Source organism: Limanda limanda, chromosome 16 (genome assembly GCF_963576545.1).
Source record: "Limanda limanda chromosome 16, fLimLim1.1, whole genome shotgun sequence".
In the NCBI taxonomy this organism is placed as follows: domain Eukaryota; kingdom Metazoa; phylum Chordata; class Actinopteri; order Pleuronectiformes; family Pleuronectidae; genus Limanda; species Limanda limanda.
Genome location: NC_083651.1, coordinates 25,725,060 through 25,743,930, shown reverse-complemented (window position 1 = coordinate 25,743,930; position 18,871 = coordinate 25,725,060). Strand labels below are relative to the sequence as shown.

The 18,871-nt window shown below is 38.0% G+C and overlaps 2 protein-coding genes across 3 annotated transcripts; both read right to left on the bottom strand.

The window, feature by feature from the left end:
* Positions 1 to 19: 19 nt before the first annotated feature.
* LOC133021317 (interferon alpha/beta receptor 2-like) lies at positions 20 to 5,107 on the bottom strand. The gene is made up of 7 exons (XM_061088101.1): positions 4,971 to 5,107; positions 4,540 to 4,672; positions 3,738 to 3,913; positions 3,389 to 3,549; positions 2,124 to 2,286; positions 1,197 to 1,318; positions 20 to 879 (listed from the first exon to the last, which is right to left on the bottom strand). The coding sequence occupies exons 1-7, from the start codon at positions 5,005 to 5,007 to the stop codon at positions 853 to 855; spliced, it is 819 nt and encodes a 272-aa protein (XP_060944084.1). The 5' UTR covers positions 5,008 to 5,107; the 3' UTR covers positions 20 to 852.
* A 301-nt stretch (positions 5,108 to 5,408) lies between these two features.
* LOC133021316 (interferon alpha/beta receptor 2-like) lies at positions 5,409 to 18,534 on the bottom strand. Of its 2 annotated transcripts, none has more exons than XM_061088099.1 (8): positions 18,493 to 18,534; positions 17,756 to 17,885; positions 17,097 to 17,217; positions 14,803 to 14,978; positions 13,911 to 14,059; positions 11,076 to 11,235; positions 7,354 to 7,469; positions 5,409 to 7,108 (listed from the first exon to the last, which is right to left on the bottom strand). In XM_061088099.1, the coding sequence occupies exons 2-8, from the start codon at positions 17,802 to 17,804 to the stop codon at positions 6,416 to 6,418; spliced, it is 1,464 nt and encodes a 487-aa protein (XP_060944082.1). In that variant the 5' UTR covers positions 17,805 to 17,885; positions 18,493 to 18,534; the 3' UTR covers positions 5,409 to 6,415. The 2 variants fall into 2 exon arrangements, with proteins under 2 accessions (XP_060944082.1, XP_060944083.1); XM_061088100.1 differs by having other exon boundaries at positions 17,756 to 17,850.
* Positions 18,535 to 18,871: the final 337 nt, after the last annotated feature.

Here is an 18,871-nt window from a genome sequence, read left to right as displayed (position 1 = left end):
CAGATATCAGAAAAAAGTTTATTAGTTGATTTTATTAACTGATTTTGAATGAATGGTAGTTACATCAAAGCTGGTTTTCATTTTAGTTGTGAATGCACCTTTCCCAATTTTTTGCACACATCAAGGTGGGGTGCCACCATGATAAAGGCATCACCATCCAGATTAGGTCAAAGTATCAAATACATTTGTTGAAAAAACATGGTGAACTGGAGAAAATTTCGTCAACCTGCTTCATTTTAATGAAAATTGTTTAATGAAAACCTAAAAGAGACATATGAAATATTAATATCATCAATGGCATATTCTCATCGTATAGTACAACAGCTTGTTAATAAAACCAGTAACCATGTGAAGAAATAATGAAAAAGTAACACTTTGCTCATCTGGGAGAGAAGAGGCTGGACAGCAGGATTCAAAATATATTCTGTAAAGTTTGCGTATTTTTACTTTTTTGCATTATTACGCTAAACACATGTATGAGTACAACTCAATTGTGGTTATTAAAATATAATCTTCTTGCTAAGATCAAGTATCATTCATAAGTTAAGGTATTTTGAATGCGATCAATGATCATGCATCCCAAGTATTCTTTGAGTTTTAAAGTGTTTTGAATAACAATGACTTCATTCATTTTTATTACATTTAGAGTCAGAAAAAATTGAAATACTGACATAAAGACAGTATTATAACAATTTGCGAAAAACTTTTCACTTTGATACTTAACCAGAGATTTTTCTCTCAGAGCTTCGGCCAGCTCTAAAACTAGCTGCCCCAATCTAGCTCCTCTGATCTTTAGGGATAGTGCCAGTTCATAGGCTTCCTCTCCCTCTCACAGCTGCTCCTCAGGTCCCTTCATGATGAACTTGTGTATGACTGGAGCTTAAAGAGACAATGACAGAGACAGTCACACTTAAATCATCCAATTTACAGAAATCCTTACAGGAGCATTCTCTTCACGTCCCTGTCCTAGTTTTAATATTGTGAATAGACTTTGGTAGGTTACTTTTTCGTATATTCTGGAAATATAATAAAAGAATGGTTACATTTTTTATATAATGATGGTGATCTGGATGGAGATCCTGAAAAATTGCATGACTTTTGATCGACCTTTACTCATTCACCTGCTACATTCAATAATTTAAGCTTCACCTTGTCTCAAATAATTATCTGTGTTCCAGCACAGTTGCATTACTTACCAGACATGTGGATAGGTGTTGTCTTAGTATTGTGAAGCTCCGCTGACCACCAGTAACAACCAATCCAGTTATGAGGAAGCTCAGTATACAAAAAAAACCCAGCAGGCCGATAACCAAATACACTGTTAGAAAAGAGGACAATATATCAGATGACTCAACTCTGCTTTTTGGAACATACATTTTTAGTTAAATCAGAAATGGTATTACATGTGGAAAAATTGAATATTAAGTTAGATTTCAGTTTTCACTGCTAATTGGCATGTACTTACTGTGGTCATGCTTCAATGATAAACTAATAACTTAGTATATTCAAACATATATAGTGACATAAAGATGTTAAAAATGTAGATACTCAAAAAATCTAACCCTACTTTCATGCAGACAGCTTTAGTGACACCTGATTACCTGGCAGCTGAGTACATCACTTCACAGCAGAGGATACGTTTATACAGTGGGTTATCTTAAAACAATACTCAAATTCCCAAATTTACATTAAAAGGTTCACTGTCTAGGGAAATACGAATTGAAAATGTTTTACTAAAGTAAAAGATGTTCAACATCAACCATCACCTCCAGTGTATGAAAGATGTGTGATTAAGTGCTTTGCATAGATGCACTCTAACGTACTTTGATTGGTGGATAAGACTGGAAAAGGGCTTTATAAGTACTGTCCATTTACCATGTAAAACTGTCATCATATTTGTTATCACAAGATCCATGTTCTTATCTAAATGTCATTATTGAACAAAGCAGGTAGAGAAAAGGTGAAGAGACATATATATGTCTTGATGGTATATTGCACCAACATTAACATCAACATTTAAAAGCTGATGGCACAAAAGAAGAAAAAGGATCACACATTTTTGCATTTGTTTTGGTTATTTCATGTAGGGATGCTGAGTATTCAAGTAAACAAGAGTGACATACATGAGCTTCTGGATGAAGGATGGCTGGTGAATGCACAGTGAGGTTTACTGGCGACATGGTTGGATTTGAGGAGTGCTGTCACAGAGATGCTCACACAGTACTCAACACCTGGCTGCAGGTACATGATCACTTTCTCTTCACTGTACGGCAGATCCAGTCTGAACTGAAACATACAAACCAGGAGATTAGGGGGAAAAAATGAAAAGCAAAACGTGGGGAATAGATTATTTGTTATTTACCAAGTCTGAATATTGGTAAATAACAAATAATTGTTATTATTATATATCAATATATATAAATATTATTATTATTGAAGTGGTGAACCTTTATTTCTTTGTTCAGCTTTCACCCATTTCTAAAGTGTTAACACAAACTGTTGTCGTAGTAAAAGTGATGAAAATCATTTCCTGTGTCAAAGTACTGTATTTTTTCTCAAGAAAGAGTTGGCCGCATACCTGATGTTCAGATAAAGAAAAAGAAACAACAACATATCCACTAAAGTGTAAAATGCATCAGTTAGTCTGTTAATAGAATCTTTAAATTTTTTGTAACACTCGAAGTTGGTTAAGATAAGAAAATAGAACCCATATCCCCTGGATGTTTAACCTATATCTGCTTAAAGAATAAAAGATTTGTGTCTGCTTTTTTGCCCTAATTTGGGGCAGGAATTGTGATCTGACCATCATTCTGTACAAAAATGGTTAAGCCCTCCACTTTCATCTCATCATATTTGTACATTCTAGCTGGCACGAAAGCAGGCCAAAAGATTGAATATACAGATGTGAAAATGAATTCCTTTCTGTTCTCATCCGGCTGAACATTTTCTCAAACACAGGAAGACACAAGTCAGCGAGAGGAAGACGTGGGCAAAACCACACACAATCTGAAAAAGAGCCATTTTACAATAGATATGGGGCAACAAGTGTGTTTCAAAACTGTAGACTTTAAACAAGTCCTTAAAAGAGACAAAGAAGAGCTGCTCGATTGTTTGCTGATTTGATTAGTCTGTATTGTCCCTGCTCTGGTGCCATGTATGGAACTTCCAAAGACAGTGATTCTTCTGATGATTTTTCTAGTTTTCTAGTGATTTTCTAGTGATTAACAAATACATAATGAAATCATTTCTCATAGTTACACATTAGCTCGTTAGTGCTGTAAACACTGTTAGTGAAACTGAAGGTTAGGAAAAAACAAAACAACAATCCTACAGTAGAGTCAAAATAGGAATATAAAAATACTGAGAAGTGCAACTGTGTAACAAATACCTGTGCCCCATCCCTGGTCCTTTGCACATGCAGGATCACTCCTCTGTATAGGTTCTCCAGCTGCAGGCTGCACTGGAGGCCCTTTGTTGCAGGAGGTTTGAGCTGCAGGATCAAACAGTTCCCACAGCCAGACACAGACACATCCGGAGGTCCCAGCACAGCTATGGGGAGAAACATTTATTTAATTTCATCAACTAATACGAGAGTAATCACAGGACAAAGAATTGTCATTTAAAAAAAGAAGCAGCCTAATGATGGTTGCTCTTTGAGGGAAATGAGGAAATGTTGGGCAACATGTTCTTAAATATTTGTGTGTAACATATTTTGAACTGTGTCTGTGGTATCTCACTGTCTGACATAGGCTGGAACCAGCCTGATTTGGTCCAGCTGGATGTCTGGGTGGTTGTGAAGGCTTGGACTCGGGCTTTGTAGTGAGTGTATGGGTCAGTGAACACTCTGGTTAGGTTGCACATCTGTCCAGCTGTCAGCTCCAAACAACCAACCACTGGTCTCCACAAGTTCTTCCTTCAAAGTGAAAGAAGATACAGAAACGGAAAGAGAAAGACTGATCATAACCCGAGAGCATTGTTGATTGACATATCATCACCACAGCAAGTGAAACATAGTGCTGACATCATTGATGTTGTTTGCAGCTTCATAAAAACTGGACTGTTAAAGGAATTAGAAAATTTTCAGAAATAACAATTAAACATGACACACTCTACAGAACGAGGCGGAAGCTAAACAAACTAATAAGTGAACAAATCAGTGAAAGGAGGGGTATTTATTTGTATTGCTTTTATTCCATCATGTACTTTGTGTTACTTTTTTTTAAATTAACTTTATACAAATATTAAAACTGTTACATTTAACACCTCTTATAAGAGGCCTATTCATACAGTCGATGGGATGACATCCAGCTGACAGTTGATTTGTGATTAATGTGATAATGAAGAAGATGTCATTATATAATTAGGGTTTTGTTATTTGTAATTTGTCCAGAAATCATCAGAAAATTAGTGCATCAGTGATAGATGTTAAGATGTAGGACATTGGTAGTTCAGCAAGTGCAATCAAGGGGTCATACATATTGGTACTTAGTCTGCCTCAATGTGTTATGTCCTCTCTCTACCTGTCTCTTGATTGAATACCTGTTGTTGATGATTTGGACGGTGAAGTGTGTGTCGGAGAGGGTCCCAGGACCTGGCAGGAAGTTGAGTGTATGCTCCATGTTGAAGGACGAGATGGAAACATCGGAAGGTGGTGTTAGAGAAACACCAAACACTATAAAGGGAGAGAATAAGAACATAAACTTAAAAGAGAGTGAGTAATTATTTAAATTTTAAATGTCTCAGTCCTGTCTTCACCATTATTTTAACTTTGCATTACAGACAGTTACATTCTGCCAAAATGTAAGAAAGTTAATTCTGATTGATTAAAATGAATTGCCAAAATTTAGATACACACATCAACACGCACACCTCTATATACAACTTACACTGTAAGTATATGAACAAAAGTGTAAAAATACAGAAAAGCAGCTGATTAAATACATAAATCAACAGAAAACAAAAAGCATTACCAAGGTGTAACTGCAGAAGAAGTGTCCAAAGACCCATTGTCTGTCCGTAGACTGTGTTATGACCAGCAGTCTTGTGCAAAGTTATTATGACTCCTTTTGCGTTCAAGCACACAACATATAGAAGGGGATGGGAGGGAGCTGGGGGTACGAGTGGGGTTGTTTTCTTCATGTAGCGTTCTGAGTTTCTATTTCCCCAGAAGTCCCTCCCTCTGTACACTGCCCTGCAAATCCTGCAACTAACTCAGTGAGTTTTATTGTCACTGGACAGAAACAGGCTTGAATCAGCAAACTTGACATTGCCTTTAATTTGTTCTGTTCTGTCCCAGTTTTACTGTTATCCTTCTGATGTACTTGTCTGTACAAAGTGAAATTGAACAAATTACACATTGTTAACTTGCTGTTGCTTTTCTTGCAATAATTGAATTGAAAGAACACAACTTACCAAATGAAATGCTACTTTATTATTGTGAAAAATGCATGTGCACAGCTTAAGAATGAGTAACAGGTTACATTGAGTATTTCGGCACTGAGTTTAAAGTATGGCAGGATTTTACGCTCAATATGTAAAATTACATTTTCACAGTTTCTGAATGTTAATATACTGTTTGATTAAACATACAGATACAATCATAATGACACATGTAACAGTAATAATACACATATCCTGTGGCAATGTGTAACTTTACATAAGTTCATTGGTAATGATTCTACACTGACCATGACGATGACCATATGATCAATCCATACAAATTTTATCAAAGCATCACATTTTTTATTTTTTTTATAATACTCAATTTGGTTTCAGCTCTAGTTCAAGATCAATACATATTCTGGAGACAGGGAATTATCTTAGGACCTTTAAGCACTATTCCTATGTATTAACCTTTTCTCCAAATTCAATGTCTAGAGCACACTGAGAGACAATGTCGTAAGTTAAAATCCCATTTGAATAAACTTTTGTACTGGAAAACTTCATCAGTGATATTGAGACTAATTCAGCTGAAGAAATGTTGTCAAGTGTACCTACTTTCCCTCAGTTAACAAACAAACATGGAAATATATGTACTGTATGTAAAAAAAAAAAAAAAAACAACAACACAATTACTAATGTTTAAGGTTGTGTTGTGCACATGGGGAGAGACAGCATTTTCACACTTATTCTGATTCAACAAAATCTCTTCTGTCTCTACTGCAGAAACTTGATGTGAAATCAATCAGTCATTTAATCAAAACCTTATACAATATTCATACAGCTGCCAACACAGAGTAAGTAAAACAGCCCTTACAGAAGCACAAAGAGTACGGTTTGACCCAAAGTGAGGTGTTTTTCTGAAGAGAATTACTCACCAAAAATCAGTTGTCAAAATCCGAATTTAGATCAGTGACAGTCTTTCTTTGGATTTATCACATTATGAAATAATCCAAATGGGAAAACTTGTAGACTTCTACTTAAAATTCTGTAACACATCTGTGCATGGACGCCCCATATATCCAGCGTGTTCCTCTTCTTCTACATCTTCAATAGAAGAGCAGGAAACTGTTTCTATGGCCACCTCCTTAGTATCCCAAGTTTGTGAAGGTTGAATTAGACTGATTTTTTTTTCCTCTGAGGCTGAGTGAGACTGTGGCTCTACCTCTCCCAGGTCTGAATGAGATTCCTCCACCCCTTTCTTCTCATTCCTTCCAAACGTTAATGTGAGGAGATTCACATCCTGGTTGTGTGTCTTTCTCATCACCTCCTTCTTCTCCCTATCCTTATCTTTTATTCCTACTGTCAAACTGTCTGTGTCAGTGCTCTTTTTATGGTTCAGTCCAGGAGTGGGATGTATCTCTTTTACTTGGGAATTGAGGACTTCAGGCTGTGAACTGAAGTCTGATATTTGGTTTGAAAAGATACTGAGCTGTGGTTCAGGCTCTCGAGACAAGGGGGCTGACAAAGAGGATGAGCCCACCCGCAGTGAATAATCTCCTCTGCACCCATCATGGCTTTCTGTTCCACTTTCAACATCACTTTCATCTGATGACTGGTTGCTCCTCTTTTCACTTGAAGAGATCAGTGTTGGCTTAACATTCAAAAAGGTGTGTGACGAGCTGTAGGGATCAATGGTCAGAATCCCTTCAAGATGATTAATGGTTGTCTGAGTCAGACAAAGAAAAAAAAAGACCAGTTAAACAGCAGATATTGAACAGATGAATCAGGTTATTGATCAATGAAGATTTTGAAATTTGATAGATAGTGAGTCCTGTATCAAATAAAATGACTGAACCCGTCTTAGTTCCAGAACCTAAATTGAACATAATTTCATGAACACCAATGTAGTACGCAACAGTTTGTTTCTGTGTGTTGGCAACTTTCTAAAATCTAAATGCATCTTTTACTCACCAGGACCAGTGGTAGTGGCCTCCTTTTCAGACAGATGGAACCAGTGATCACCAAAATGACCAGGATAACCAGACCTAACATCAGCAATGAACATAATACAGCTGAGAGCCACTGGTCTGTAGAAACAAGAGATAGTTCAGGAGAGGTTGTGAAAGTATTATGGTAAAAAGGTTGTGATATAGATGACCTCATGATCTTATTATCAGATGATTTTGATTATACTGAAATTGAATAAACCAATTATAGACGGTATCAATGAAAGGCATCCACAACATATTAATATGCTGCTTACTGTGTGAAAGTCAATACTCTGCATGTGTGTTGCTTGTATCCTATTTTGAATGCAGACAACTAAAGTAAAGTAAAAAGTAAATAAAAAGAGTTAGAATTCTCTGTTAGGATTCAGAACTGATTCACAAATCTTTATTTGTAATTATTAGTTAATAACTTTATGTTGACGGACGAAACAAAAAGCATCAGGCCAATGTTCTATCCAACAGCTCCAGTCCCCTACACTCTGAATTCCAGACTTTGCCTTCCGGCTCTCAATTCACATTTCCACCTGGGTTTAGGATTAAGTGGTTAGGTTGCATGTTGCAGCTGAATACCCTTCACCCTCCCCTTTCGAAACATGAAAGAGAACCTGTGGTAGCCTTCTGTCATCATAAAAACTCAAACTTAGTTTGTCCAGTTTTGATTACTGAAAAAAACATGGCGGCCGCCGTAGAGAGGACCAGATCCTGATTTAAATATAGAGTATTTAAATATAAAGGGCCCATTCTATGGTAAAGAAAAAAAATGTTACAATTTAGATGATTACATAATAGTGAAAGCATCAGTACAATTATTTTATATCCATTTTCTGCCAATAGATCCCTTTCAACTAAATCTTACACACAGGACATTTAAGATAGCAGGTACAAGCACTCATCCCCTCAGGCTTTATCTTTTAAATGCAGGATGGGGGAAGAGTTAGTGTGACCAAGGCTATTCACTTGGCTAAGTGTGTAGTGTAGTGTTGTTTGGAATGACATGACAATGTGGCTCTTGTATGATGATAATGATGAAGATGATATTGACTTATATTTCTTTGATAACTATGTCGTTGTTGATGGCTGTTTGTATAACGGATGGTAAGATGCTGATCAGGTTATCAGTATGCCTGTACGCTGCACTATATTTGGACTGTCTGACTCTTGCACTTGATCCTATTCATTCAGTGTTTTTTCCCTTTTCGTGTATTTATATGCTATTTACATGATACAATTTGTATGTATTTAAATATATATATACATACATACATGTATGTTTTATATCATACATGTAGTCAGAGCTCCTCCCATTTCCCTTATTGCACTATATGTCCAAGTTCTTTTATGTCTTATGTACTTCCTTATGTGTTGCACCTAATCTTGTATAGGATTAGGATAAAGGTTAGGGCTACTTACATAATGTACATACCCCATGAACAGTGTATATACCCTAATCATGCAATGCCGACTATTTTACATTTTAATGATGCCATCTCATAATACCATAAACATATAAAAAGGTGTTGTATTTTGCATAATGACATTTAGGGAAGAAACTATAATAGGGTACTGTAACATACACCATTACTGCTGTATATACCACGATACATCGTATTAATCAGCATAGACAATAGTTATCAAAGTAGGGCAGTTAACTCCATTACTGACAAAACGATAACAAGCAGTTGTCCAACACCTCTAAAACCTCTAGTCAAGTGATGAAAACAATCAAATCATTGTCTGTTTCTTTTAAAAAGCAACATGCCTGTACAGCAATTTGGATAATGATGGCTGACAATAATAGTACTAATATCGCAGTAACCACACAGCAAAGAGACTGTTCTCTAACATTAACATAACATTTATGTGAACATTAACAACTAGAATGGCGCTGTGAGAGCGCATACCTCTGGCGAGTCTATCGCCCTATCTCGCTATGTCCAGCAGTGTTTCCGATTAAGTCTCTTGACTGTGGTTGCCCACCTTCTTTAAATTGCGAGATAGGGCTTCTTTTGACAATTTCAAAGATTTCCAAGGCAAATTTCACAAACAGGCTCAATGATACAAATTACCTGAAGTGGTGCCTGTAGAGGAATTTTTGAAAATCCTCACACGTTACTGTATATGCCACTATATATTAATGTATATTGTATATTACACATCATATCTGTACAGGAGAATAGTGCCTGTCTAAATTCCACAGATACTCCCTTCTCTCTCTAAGCAGTAGCCAAGGTTAGGTCAAAGATAAAGGGCCAACCAACAATGCATTGTAGCATCTATGTTGAGGGACTTTCATATCTAACTCAGATGCGCCAGACAGAGAGACACCAACTTCAACTCTCACCGACTTTAACTATTTTGCGTATTTCACCAGTGGTAAGACGCAAGGACACAATGTGGTTTAGTTATGCATAATTTATGCTTAACAATCCAATAGTGAGCGAACACCTTATAAAGGTCACCTAAGTGCACTTTATGTATCAGTAAAATGTACATATTTCATCGGTCAGACGCCTTAAAATTATAAGGATGAGGGAAGGGATCTTTGTATGTATTTGTGTATTGTATGTGTTATTATGTATATATGGGTTTCTTTAACGGCAAATATGATAAATGGGGGGGAAGTGACGTCCCGCAGAGGATTCTTTTTTGTTTGTGCGGGCCGGCGGAGCTACCAGAGGTTCGAGGGAACTGCGATCACTTAAGACCTACATGGTATTTTCTCGACGAAACAGGATTATTGCTTGGGAGACACTTAATGGATTACCGCAAGTACTGAAAATTTTCTGGGCACTTGGAAGGTGGTGAGGACAGCGTGGACATTGTTTGGATGTTTTTTGACAACTCACCACGCCACACCTGCATACTTTTTGTTTGGGACGTTGCTTGGGGATAATGTTATGAACCTGGGCTGGGGAAATATTGATGTTCGGGATTTGTGTTAATAGCGTGTTTATGTTCACGTGTCCGACTTTGTTTGCTGGGACATGTCGAGGTGATATGTGGGGATGATAGTGTTTTGTGTAATACAGATTATTGTACGCAACCTGTTTGGGTCATTTCGTTTATATATATATTTATTTCATGAGTGGTGAGACCGATGACAAGGTTTCGGTCCAAACAGTGATTAATCGTTTATTATAAATTGGTCAGGCAGCGCGCGCCCGTACACAGTGGCACGGGTCCACCCGTGCTCCCTAAAATGAATAGCATAGAAATTTTCGCCTGTGGTCTTAAACAGGGCAAATTGTTACAGAGAGTGACAGCAATTCTAGCCATTCATGGATGTGCTGTTAGAATGGGGGACGCAAGTAGAGGAAGATATACTGGATATATATGCTGTGGGAGACATCTTGTGGGTGACAATTGCTCATGTTACTCTGTTAGCATTTGTATATTGTTCCACCTTGATGACTTGATGCATCAAGTATACATTAAAATCATTAAAATCATCTGCATAAGACATCAGCTGCTGCCTGAGTTCTCCTTTCACCAGCTTCGCAGTAAGGTTCCATAACAGCGCCTAGCCGACAACTAGCAGCTAGCTGACCCTCAAGTAGCTGACAGCACCCATCCGTCACCTATGCATAATTTTAAGCCCTAGTGTAATTCTAACAGGTTAATTCTACTCAAATGAAACCACCAAACATTTTAAGTTCATATTTACAAAGACCACATGACCTGTACCTGCAGTATAGATGCCAGAGGTGGAAGAACATACAGGTTGACTGTAGTTGGACGCCTTGGACTCAAGTTTATCCAAGATGCAGATAGAGACGCAGTACTGTCTGCCAGGGGCCAGGTCCTCCAAAATCTGTCTTCTCAGGGACCTGATGTCCTTGAAAAACTGCACAGAGATGACAGACCACTGTTAGATAAGTAGTAGACTTAGAAGGAAACATCGAGACAAACACAGTATTATTCACACAGTAAGCCATTTGTTAATTTTTTTATACATAATGTATGCACATGTGTATATTTATCTGTACCTATATAAATTATTAAATTATGAGAATTGTTTGGTGATTGTATATGCTTAACATTCACGCATTATAAACGTGCACGCGGCAGGTTACTGTCTTCACTCCTCTGTGGCTTTTTAAGAATTCTGGCATTATGGACTGACCCAGTAAATTAACACACGTTCAGTAGTAATCATGCCTGTGGCTAGTGACCAATTATAAATCAAAAGTAGTTAATTGGTTGATTTAGTAACTGTAATGGAAACATGTACTAAGTATGTTTGAAACCTATGTTGTAGTTGAAAAGTAGGTTTTATGACCTATATCTACATACATATACAACCTGTCTAAATACGTTATGACTTTGTTTTAATTGTCTGAACTGTGTATGACCTGAAAACTGTCAGACCCTTTAGATTCCCCAAAGAACTGAATGTATGTGTGCTTATCTCCAAAGGAAACACATGTAAATCAGTTGTCTGTGTTTAGCTAGCTCTCTCCCTGCACCTACAGAACCAGTCTGGATTGGCTGAGAGTAATAGCCTTTGTCCTCCTATATGAGATCATTGTATTTGACTGTCCTGCATCTTCACTCTGAGATCCTTGTGGTTTCTCTGCAGAAAGCCCCTTATTAAATACACATAGATAACTTTGGTGTATTTCCAGATTTCCATCACATAACAGAGGGAATTTTTTTTTTACACTTGGGCAGGTTCGTTTGGATATACACTACTGTTCTAAAGTTTGGGTCACTTAGAAATTGTCTTATTTTTCAAAGAAAAGCACTGTTTTTTTCAATGAATATAACATTAAATTAATCAGAAATACACTCTATACATTGTTAATGTGGTAAATGACTATTCTAGGTGGAAACGTCTGGTTTTTAAAGAAATATCTACATAGGTGTATAGAGGCCCATTTCCTATCCCTCCAGTGTTCTAATCAGGGGCGGCTCCTGGCATAGGCGAAGTAGGCGGTTGCCTAGGGCGCAAAATGCCGAGAGGGCGGCACAAGGGACTGATTTATCATGACGTGACACATGCAATATAAACCAAAACATTCACATCACAACATCATCTTCTAAACCCGGGGACGCACCGGAGATAGAAGCGCAGCGAGGCGCCACGAAAGCTGTCCGCTTCCTTTCCGCGCCCATGTTAAATAATTGGGCTGTTCGCACCGGCAGCGTTGTGCCGGGAAGCTGCGGGCAGCGCCGCGGCCGGCTCGCGATCTGCAGCGATGGTTCCGGGGTCTGTTCTATTGTTTTTCGCTCGCTGCGAGCAAATCGGGCCGGAAAACACACTGAAAATTGATATATTTCAAACGATCTATCATGTCACTACAGATATGATGTCGGAAATGGAAAAAACTGGCCAATAAAAGAAGATTAAAAGAAAAGATTGATATCTTGTTAAAGCCCTATGAGACGAATTGTGATTTGTGAATATGGGCTATACAAATAAAATTTGATTGATTGATTGATATCGGCAAAAGAACACAGACATTGGACAGAGGAAGATTGGAAAAAAGTGTTATGGACAGACGAATCAAAGTTTGAGGTGTTTGGATCACACAGAAGAACATTTGTGAGACGCAGAACAGGTGAAAAGATGCTGGAAGAGTGCCTGATGCCATCTGTCAAGCATGGTGGAGGTAATGTGACGCTCTGGGGCTGCTTTGGTGCTGGTAAAGTGGGAGATTTGTACAAGGTAAAAGGGATTTTAAATAAGCTAGGCTATCACTCCATTTTGCAACGCCATGCCATACCCTGTGGAGAGCGCTTGATTGGAGCCAATTTCCTCCTACAACAGGACAATGACTCAAAGCACACCTCCAAATTATGCAATAACTATTTAGGGAAGAAGCAGGCAGCTGGTATGCTGTCTGTAATGAAGTGGCCAGCGCAGTCACCAGATCTCAACCCCATTGAGCTGTTGTGGGAGCAGCTTGACCGTATGGTACGCAAGAAGTGCCCATCAAGCCAACCCAACTTGTGGGAGGTGCTTCAGGAAGCGTGGGGTGACATTTTTACAGATTACCTCAACAAATTAACAGCTAGAATGCCAAAGGTCTGCAATGCTGTAATTGCTGCAAATGGAGCATTCTTTGACGAAAGCAAAGTTTGAGAACAAAATTAATATTTCAAATAAAAATCATTATTTCTAACCTTGTCAATGTCTTGACTAAATTTTCTATTCATTTTGCAACTCCTTTGATAAATAAAAGTGTGAGATTTCATGGAAAACAAGAAATGGTGTGGGTGACCCCAAACTTTTGAACGGTAGTGTACATTTCTTTTTTTTCTGAAGTGAAAAGCACTGAATAGCATTCCTGAACAATAAAATACAATAACAGTTCACAGCTGAAAATGTCACAGTTGAGAGATCTTTTGAAATCATTTCTCGACTTGATGAATTCCACCTGTATCAGCAGCATAACGCCAACGTTACACAGCCTGCTGTATTTGGTAATTTGAATGCCCTGTTAAACCTCTTAGTCGTTATGACATAAGAAGAAAAATCTGTATTGTTAAGACACTATGTGAGCCCATGTACAATACCTTGGCTCTTTCTGCACTGTTGCATTCAATCTTGAGTTTGTAACTGAGTGTGTCATAGATCTCTCTTCTGTGTTCCATGGGGGGGTGAAGGTCCACACAAAGATTCCTTCCACAGGTTGTCACAGTCAGGTGTGGCAGGTCCAACTGAGCTGGAGGACACAGATCAGACACAGGGTAAACAGCTTTGCAGCCGAATCCAATACAATTGAAGTAAATTGTGACAGCATTCTTAGATGTAACCGTTGAGGTGGGTGCGGATGTTAAAGGATCTCTGAGGAGGAAAAGGGTCTTCAGAGACTGGCAAAATCATTTTACCTACTCTGATGAGTATCTTTATGATGGATATAGATTCTTATCAGAGGGAATGATAAACCTTTTTCAACTGCTGGAGCCAAACATAACCAACCTGACACAAAGGAGCAATGTGCTTACCAAACCAGAGACTGTCTGCTTTGCTGTACATTTCTTTACTTGTGGGAGCTACTGATATTGATGAAATGGGTGTGTTAGCAGTTAGTTTTATACTTTAATCCTTCCCTTTCAGTAGGTATATCCTATGAAATGAAATTTGGATTTGGAATGGTTGATAGATGGTTTACAGATTTACATTGTAACAGCCCCCATCCATCCCTCCCCTCCCTCTCACTGAGACTCTAACTACAACGTTGCGCGGTGTGCAATGTCCTTAAGGGTCCAATGTGTCAGATTAAGGTGAAAGGGATCCAGTTGCAGATATTGAATATGATGTTTTCACTAGTGTGTTTTATCTTTTTAAAGTAGCTCAGACTGGACAAACTAAACACCTTTTTAGTTTTTATGACAACTGAGGGCAGCCACAGGTACTCTTTCATGTTTTGAAGGGGAGGGTTACATGAGGGGTATTTCCACTTACTGTCTTTGAAGGGTATATATCCTGAGTGAATCACTGCTTGTGAGGCCTGTCCTTCCTGCACTGTCACAACCCGGACAAAGTGGACTTCTCTTTGGTCATAAAAAGCCCCTGTGAGGTCACAAACCAGAGGGTAGTGGACATTCTCACAGCCAGCCACTGGCACCCAGGATGTTCCCCTTCAGGAGGGAAAGAATATGACTTACTGGTGTGAAAAGAACAACAAAATAATGTATCCTTTGCACCAATATGTACTAGGGATGTAAGTTTGACAGAGAGGGTTAGAGAGGGAGTATGTTTTACTAATGTAATTTGACCTCTAAAATCATTATCAGCCATTGCAATTTCACATTAAAGGCCTATGACTGCCTATCCATAAAAATGCATTTATTTTGAAGCAAATACAGGAAATGGTCAAGAATCAACTGCAGCTTTACACTTACAGTAGATGAACTGAGCAAAAGAGACAACTGCTTGATTTGACTGAATGATGTGTGGCCAATGTTTTATCTGTTTCAAAAAGTTTTATTCTGGTTAGTTTTGACATGGTGGTTTGTGTATTACACATGTGAAAAGTGCATTTGCAAATACTGATTGATGCCATTCAAACCAACAAGTATCATGGCAAGCGTCAAGAAAAGAAGGTGCCAAAATGAACAAAGGAAAAAAAATTCTTGAAGTAGAAGCCAGTATGCCTAGTTTGTGAGGACTTAGTTGTGACGATGAAAAACCAACAATAACTTTGTGCTTCATTACAGCTTCGAAACATGCTAAACTGAATGAGTGTGAGAAAAGTACTTACATAAAGTCCCATTTTAGATGGAGTTTTGCTTGTATATACTTATTGTTTACCATTATTAAAGAAAAAGGCAATATTTTCTATAATCTGTCTTCAATTCACCACCTCACGTCTACATTGCCAATTTCCAGTCCCCCCACAGGCAACCATCATAGGTGAGGTTATCTTGAGTTGACAAGTAAGTCAAAAGTAAAAGGCCAATGTTATACAAACATGTAGAAAAGTAATAGCTACAACAGTTTGGTCTACAGTCTCCTGGCAATGTGTTTTCCCAACCACAGCGAGGTGGTTAAGCTATGACTGAGTTGTTATGGAGAATAAAGGCTGTCTATCTGTAGTCTAAGTGATTATGTAATTTCACCTAGGGGGTCCGCGGAGGTACTGCAGGGGGGTCGCGAAATCTTTGGTTGATTAGACAATTTTTTTAATTTTTAATTTATTTTCGAACCAATTTTTTTTCCCACAAACTTAAATGTCTTTAAATACACATTAACATGCATCCAACATATTGTTAGGCTGATTTGACCCTCTGCCTGACATCCGTCCAATATTAGATAAGTTGTGTGCTACCCATCAGGGTCCGACATCTCACTAATGTGGGAGTATGTGTGCCATCCACAGATGGCTTAAGGATTCACTGTCTCTTCTACATGTTTAAAATAAAAACATGAATCTGTGAATTACTTTAATAGCTCAGTGTTGTATGCAAGATGTATGTTTATAAATGGCAGTGGCATGGCCACCCTGCACCTTGCACATGTTTAAATTAAAAACATGAATATATGAACCCGTGTAATATTTGAATAGCTTAGTATTGAATGCACAATAACAGGGTAGCTATGTTTATACATGGCACTAGTCCCAGTTTAATATAAAACCCAATTTTATACACTATATAGTAGGGGGTCCCTGCTCCATCTCTCCACCAGTTTGGGGGTCCTTGGCCTGAAAAACGTTGAAGACCCCTGCTCTAAATAATTCACTGCATGTTCACAATCAGATAGACAAACAAAAATAATAATTATCAGTGTAAATTAAGGAGTAGATACAATAGAATGTATTGGAGGCCCAAAATTTGAGCTTTGAAAGCCAAATTAGTTCTCCATGGGTTAATGCCCCTGATATAATTATAACAAAATCATTTAGTGAAGAGGTCACAGTTTGATACATCTTTGATGTGGTGGATCAAAAGTCATTTTTGCTATAGATTTTTTTTTTTCTTGTTGCCTTTTTAAGATATGTCCTATACAAATAAAGTTATTATTTAAGAGAACCATTGCTGTTGCTTCACAGAAATTCCATTGTGGGGGGCAATATATTGGCTCATATATCAGTATCTGAAATTGTTTATTCCCCAATATCAGTAATAGCATATCAGTAATAGCATTGGCTATTACTGATATATGCCATTTCAGCATGCGAGAGCTCTAAATAAGACAGTAATGAAACAGTAATGAAAAAAAACATATATATCCATAAAAATGCATATAACACCCACTTGTCAGTGATAATGGTGACATTGTAGTACACTCCAGTGGGGGTCTGTGGTCCTGGTTGCCATTTCAACATATGGCTTGGGGTCAGGATTAGGTTGACAGGCGGGGGCAGTTCACTCATAGCTGCAAGTACAATCAGTTAGTCAATGGAAATACAAATATAATGACTTTCAAAATGTATTTGTACTGAAGTCTTAGTTTTATTTCTGTTTGTAGTCACTGCAAATATATTTTATTCTGTGCTAAGCCATTCTGTGCAATCCAGAGATATCCAAAGGTATTGTTGTGATTCAGGCCATGTGCTTAGAACAACTGAAGGACTACAGGAAACCCAGAAGTCTGACTCAGGCCATGATTTATCTGTGGTGATTTGATCAGAGAGAAAATCCTGACTTATAAAACCGTGCGCATTGCGCACGCACACCTGAACGCAATGTTCGCTTTATAAATCACAGTCCACCTGGAAACATTCGTACGTGGATCTGAAACTGGTAGAAATGTGTAAGGCTATATACTCAACACAGGAAATAATATCTTAACTCATTTGTACGCTTATTTACATGATGCACAGCTGCATCAACTTGCATCCTGCAAACACCCTGATTGGGGAAGTTCAACACTGCTTGCTGGGTTTAGCTACACCACTTATCTGTGAACTTACCTAACAGGATCTGAAGCAGCCATGTGAGCATCCAAATGAAAGGAGTCATAACAGCTGGAGCAGAACTGCAGCCATCACACCTCTTTTAACCATGTCTGTCATCAGAGATCTGCAGTTAGCCTCACTACGACTTTTAAAAGACATAATATTATATCAATCAATAAACCTTGTACAGCCCATATGCATAAATCACAATTTGTCTCAGTGCTTAGCCAGGGGTGACATCCTCTGTTCTTAACCCTCAACTAGAGTAAGGAAAAACTGCCCAAAAGACCTCAGAGAGAGCGACATGTGAGGGATCCCACTCCTAGGACGGACAGAAGTGCAATAGATGCCGCGTGTATCAAGTAGTTACATTAAGTCTTAGTTACTCGGACTACAAATGAAAATGGGATGAATTTATTTTTAAGTTATCTCTGCTGTGAAGTGAGTCTCTGCCACCTCAGTCTGTTTTCATATTAGTAACAGTTAACATGACAGTTAAATGTCTTCAACTCCCTTAAGTGTCATCTTTTCATCATACATTCAGTTGAACATTATTTTCAAGCGGAAAAATGCCTTCATATTAAAGACTGTGTCTAGAAATAAACAAAGCTTCATCCCTCTCTCCAGGTGCCCATTGTCTAGAATGCTCCTTTCTAAACATGTGAACTAACTGACAAGCCGAGGCTTTCACAATTACTCAGAAGCTACAAGACGAGTGTTATATGTTTGTAATATTATAGACCAGTCCTTACCACAAGACCATCGATGTATCATTATTTCCGCTACAGTCTACGGCTACTCGTGATGCCTTTATGAACCTCTGGAACAGTTGCAACCCCCCCAAAAAACTCACTTCATAACAAATGACATAATAATACTAATAGACTTATTTATAAATTACTTTGCTTTTGCAGATACAGTGGTTAAGAGACACTTTGTTTGTATGGAAATGTTAGACTGTCTATTTAAGTATTTTAGCATAAACCTTTGAAAGAAGACACGCATAATGGAGGCTATTCTTATGGTATGTTACAATGCAAATACATTTACAAAATACAAAGCATTTTCACAAGAGTCTTCTGCTCTAGCCGTCTCAAATTTAAGCTTGCCTCCTACTGTTTACTGAATTCG

Coding starts and splice junctions, on each gene's coding strand:
- LOC133021317 (XM_061088101.1), bottom strand. CDS start 5,007: ATGGGTCTTTGGACACTTCTTCTGCAGTTACACCTTG. Junction 1,319..2,123: donor TCCTTCATCCAGAAGCTCAT/GTATGTCACTCT, acceptor CTTTTCTAACAG/TGTATTTGGTTATCGGCCTG. Junction 880..1,196: donor AACACCTATCCACATGTCTG/GTAAGTAATGCA, acceptor TGTCTCTTTAAG/CTCCAGTCATACACAAGTTC.
- LOC133021316 (XM_061088099.1), bottom strand. CDS start 17,804: ATGACTCCTTTCATTTGGATGCTCACATGGCTGCTTCAGATCCTGTTA. Junction 14,060..14,802: donor ATATATACCCTTCAAAGACA/GTAAGTGGAAAT, acceptor TGTGTCCTCCAG/CTCAGTTGGACCTGCCACAC. Junction 7,470..11,075: donor CTCTGGCATCTATACTGCAG/GTACAGGTCATG, acceptor TTGTTTCTACAG/ACCAGTGGCTCTCAGCTGTA.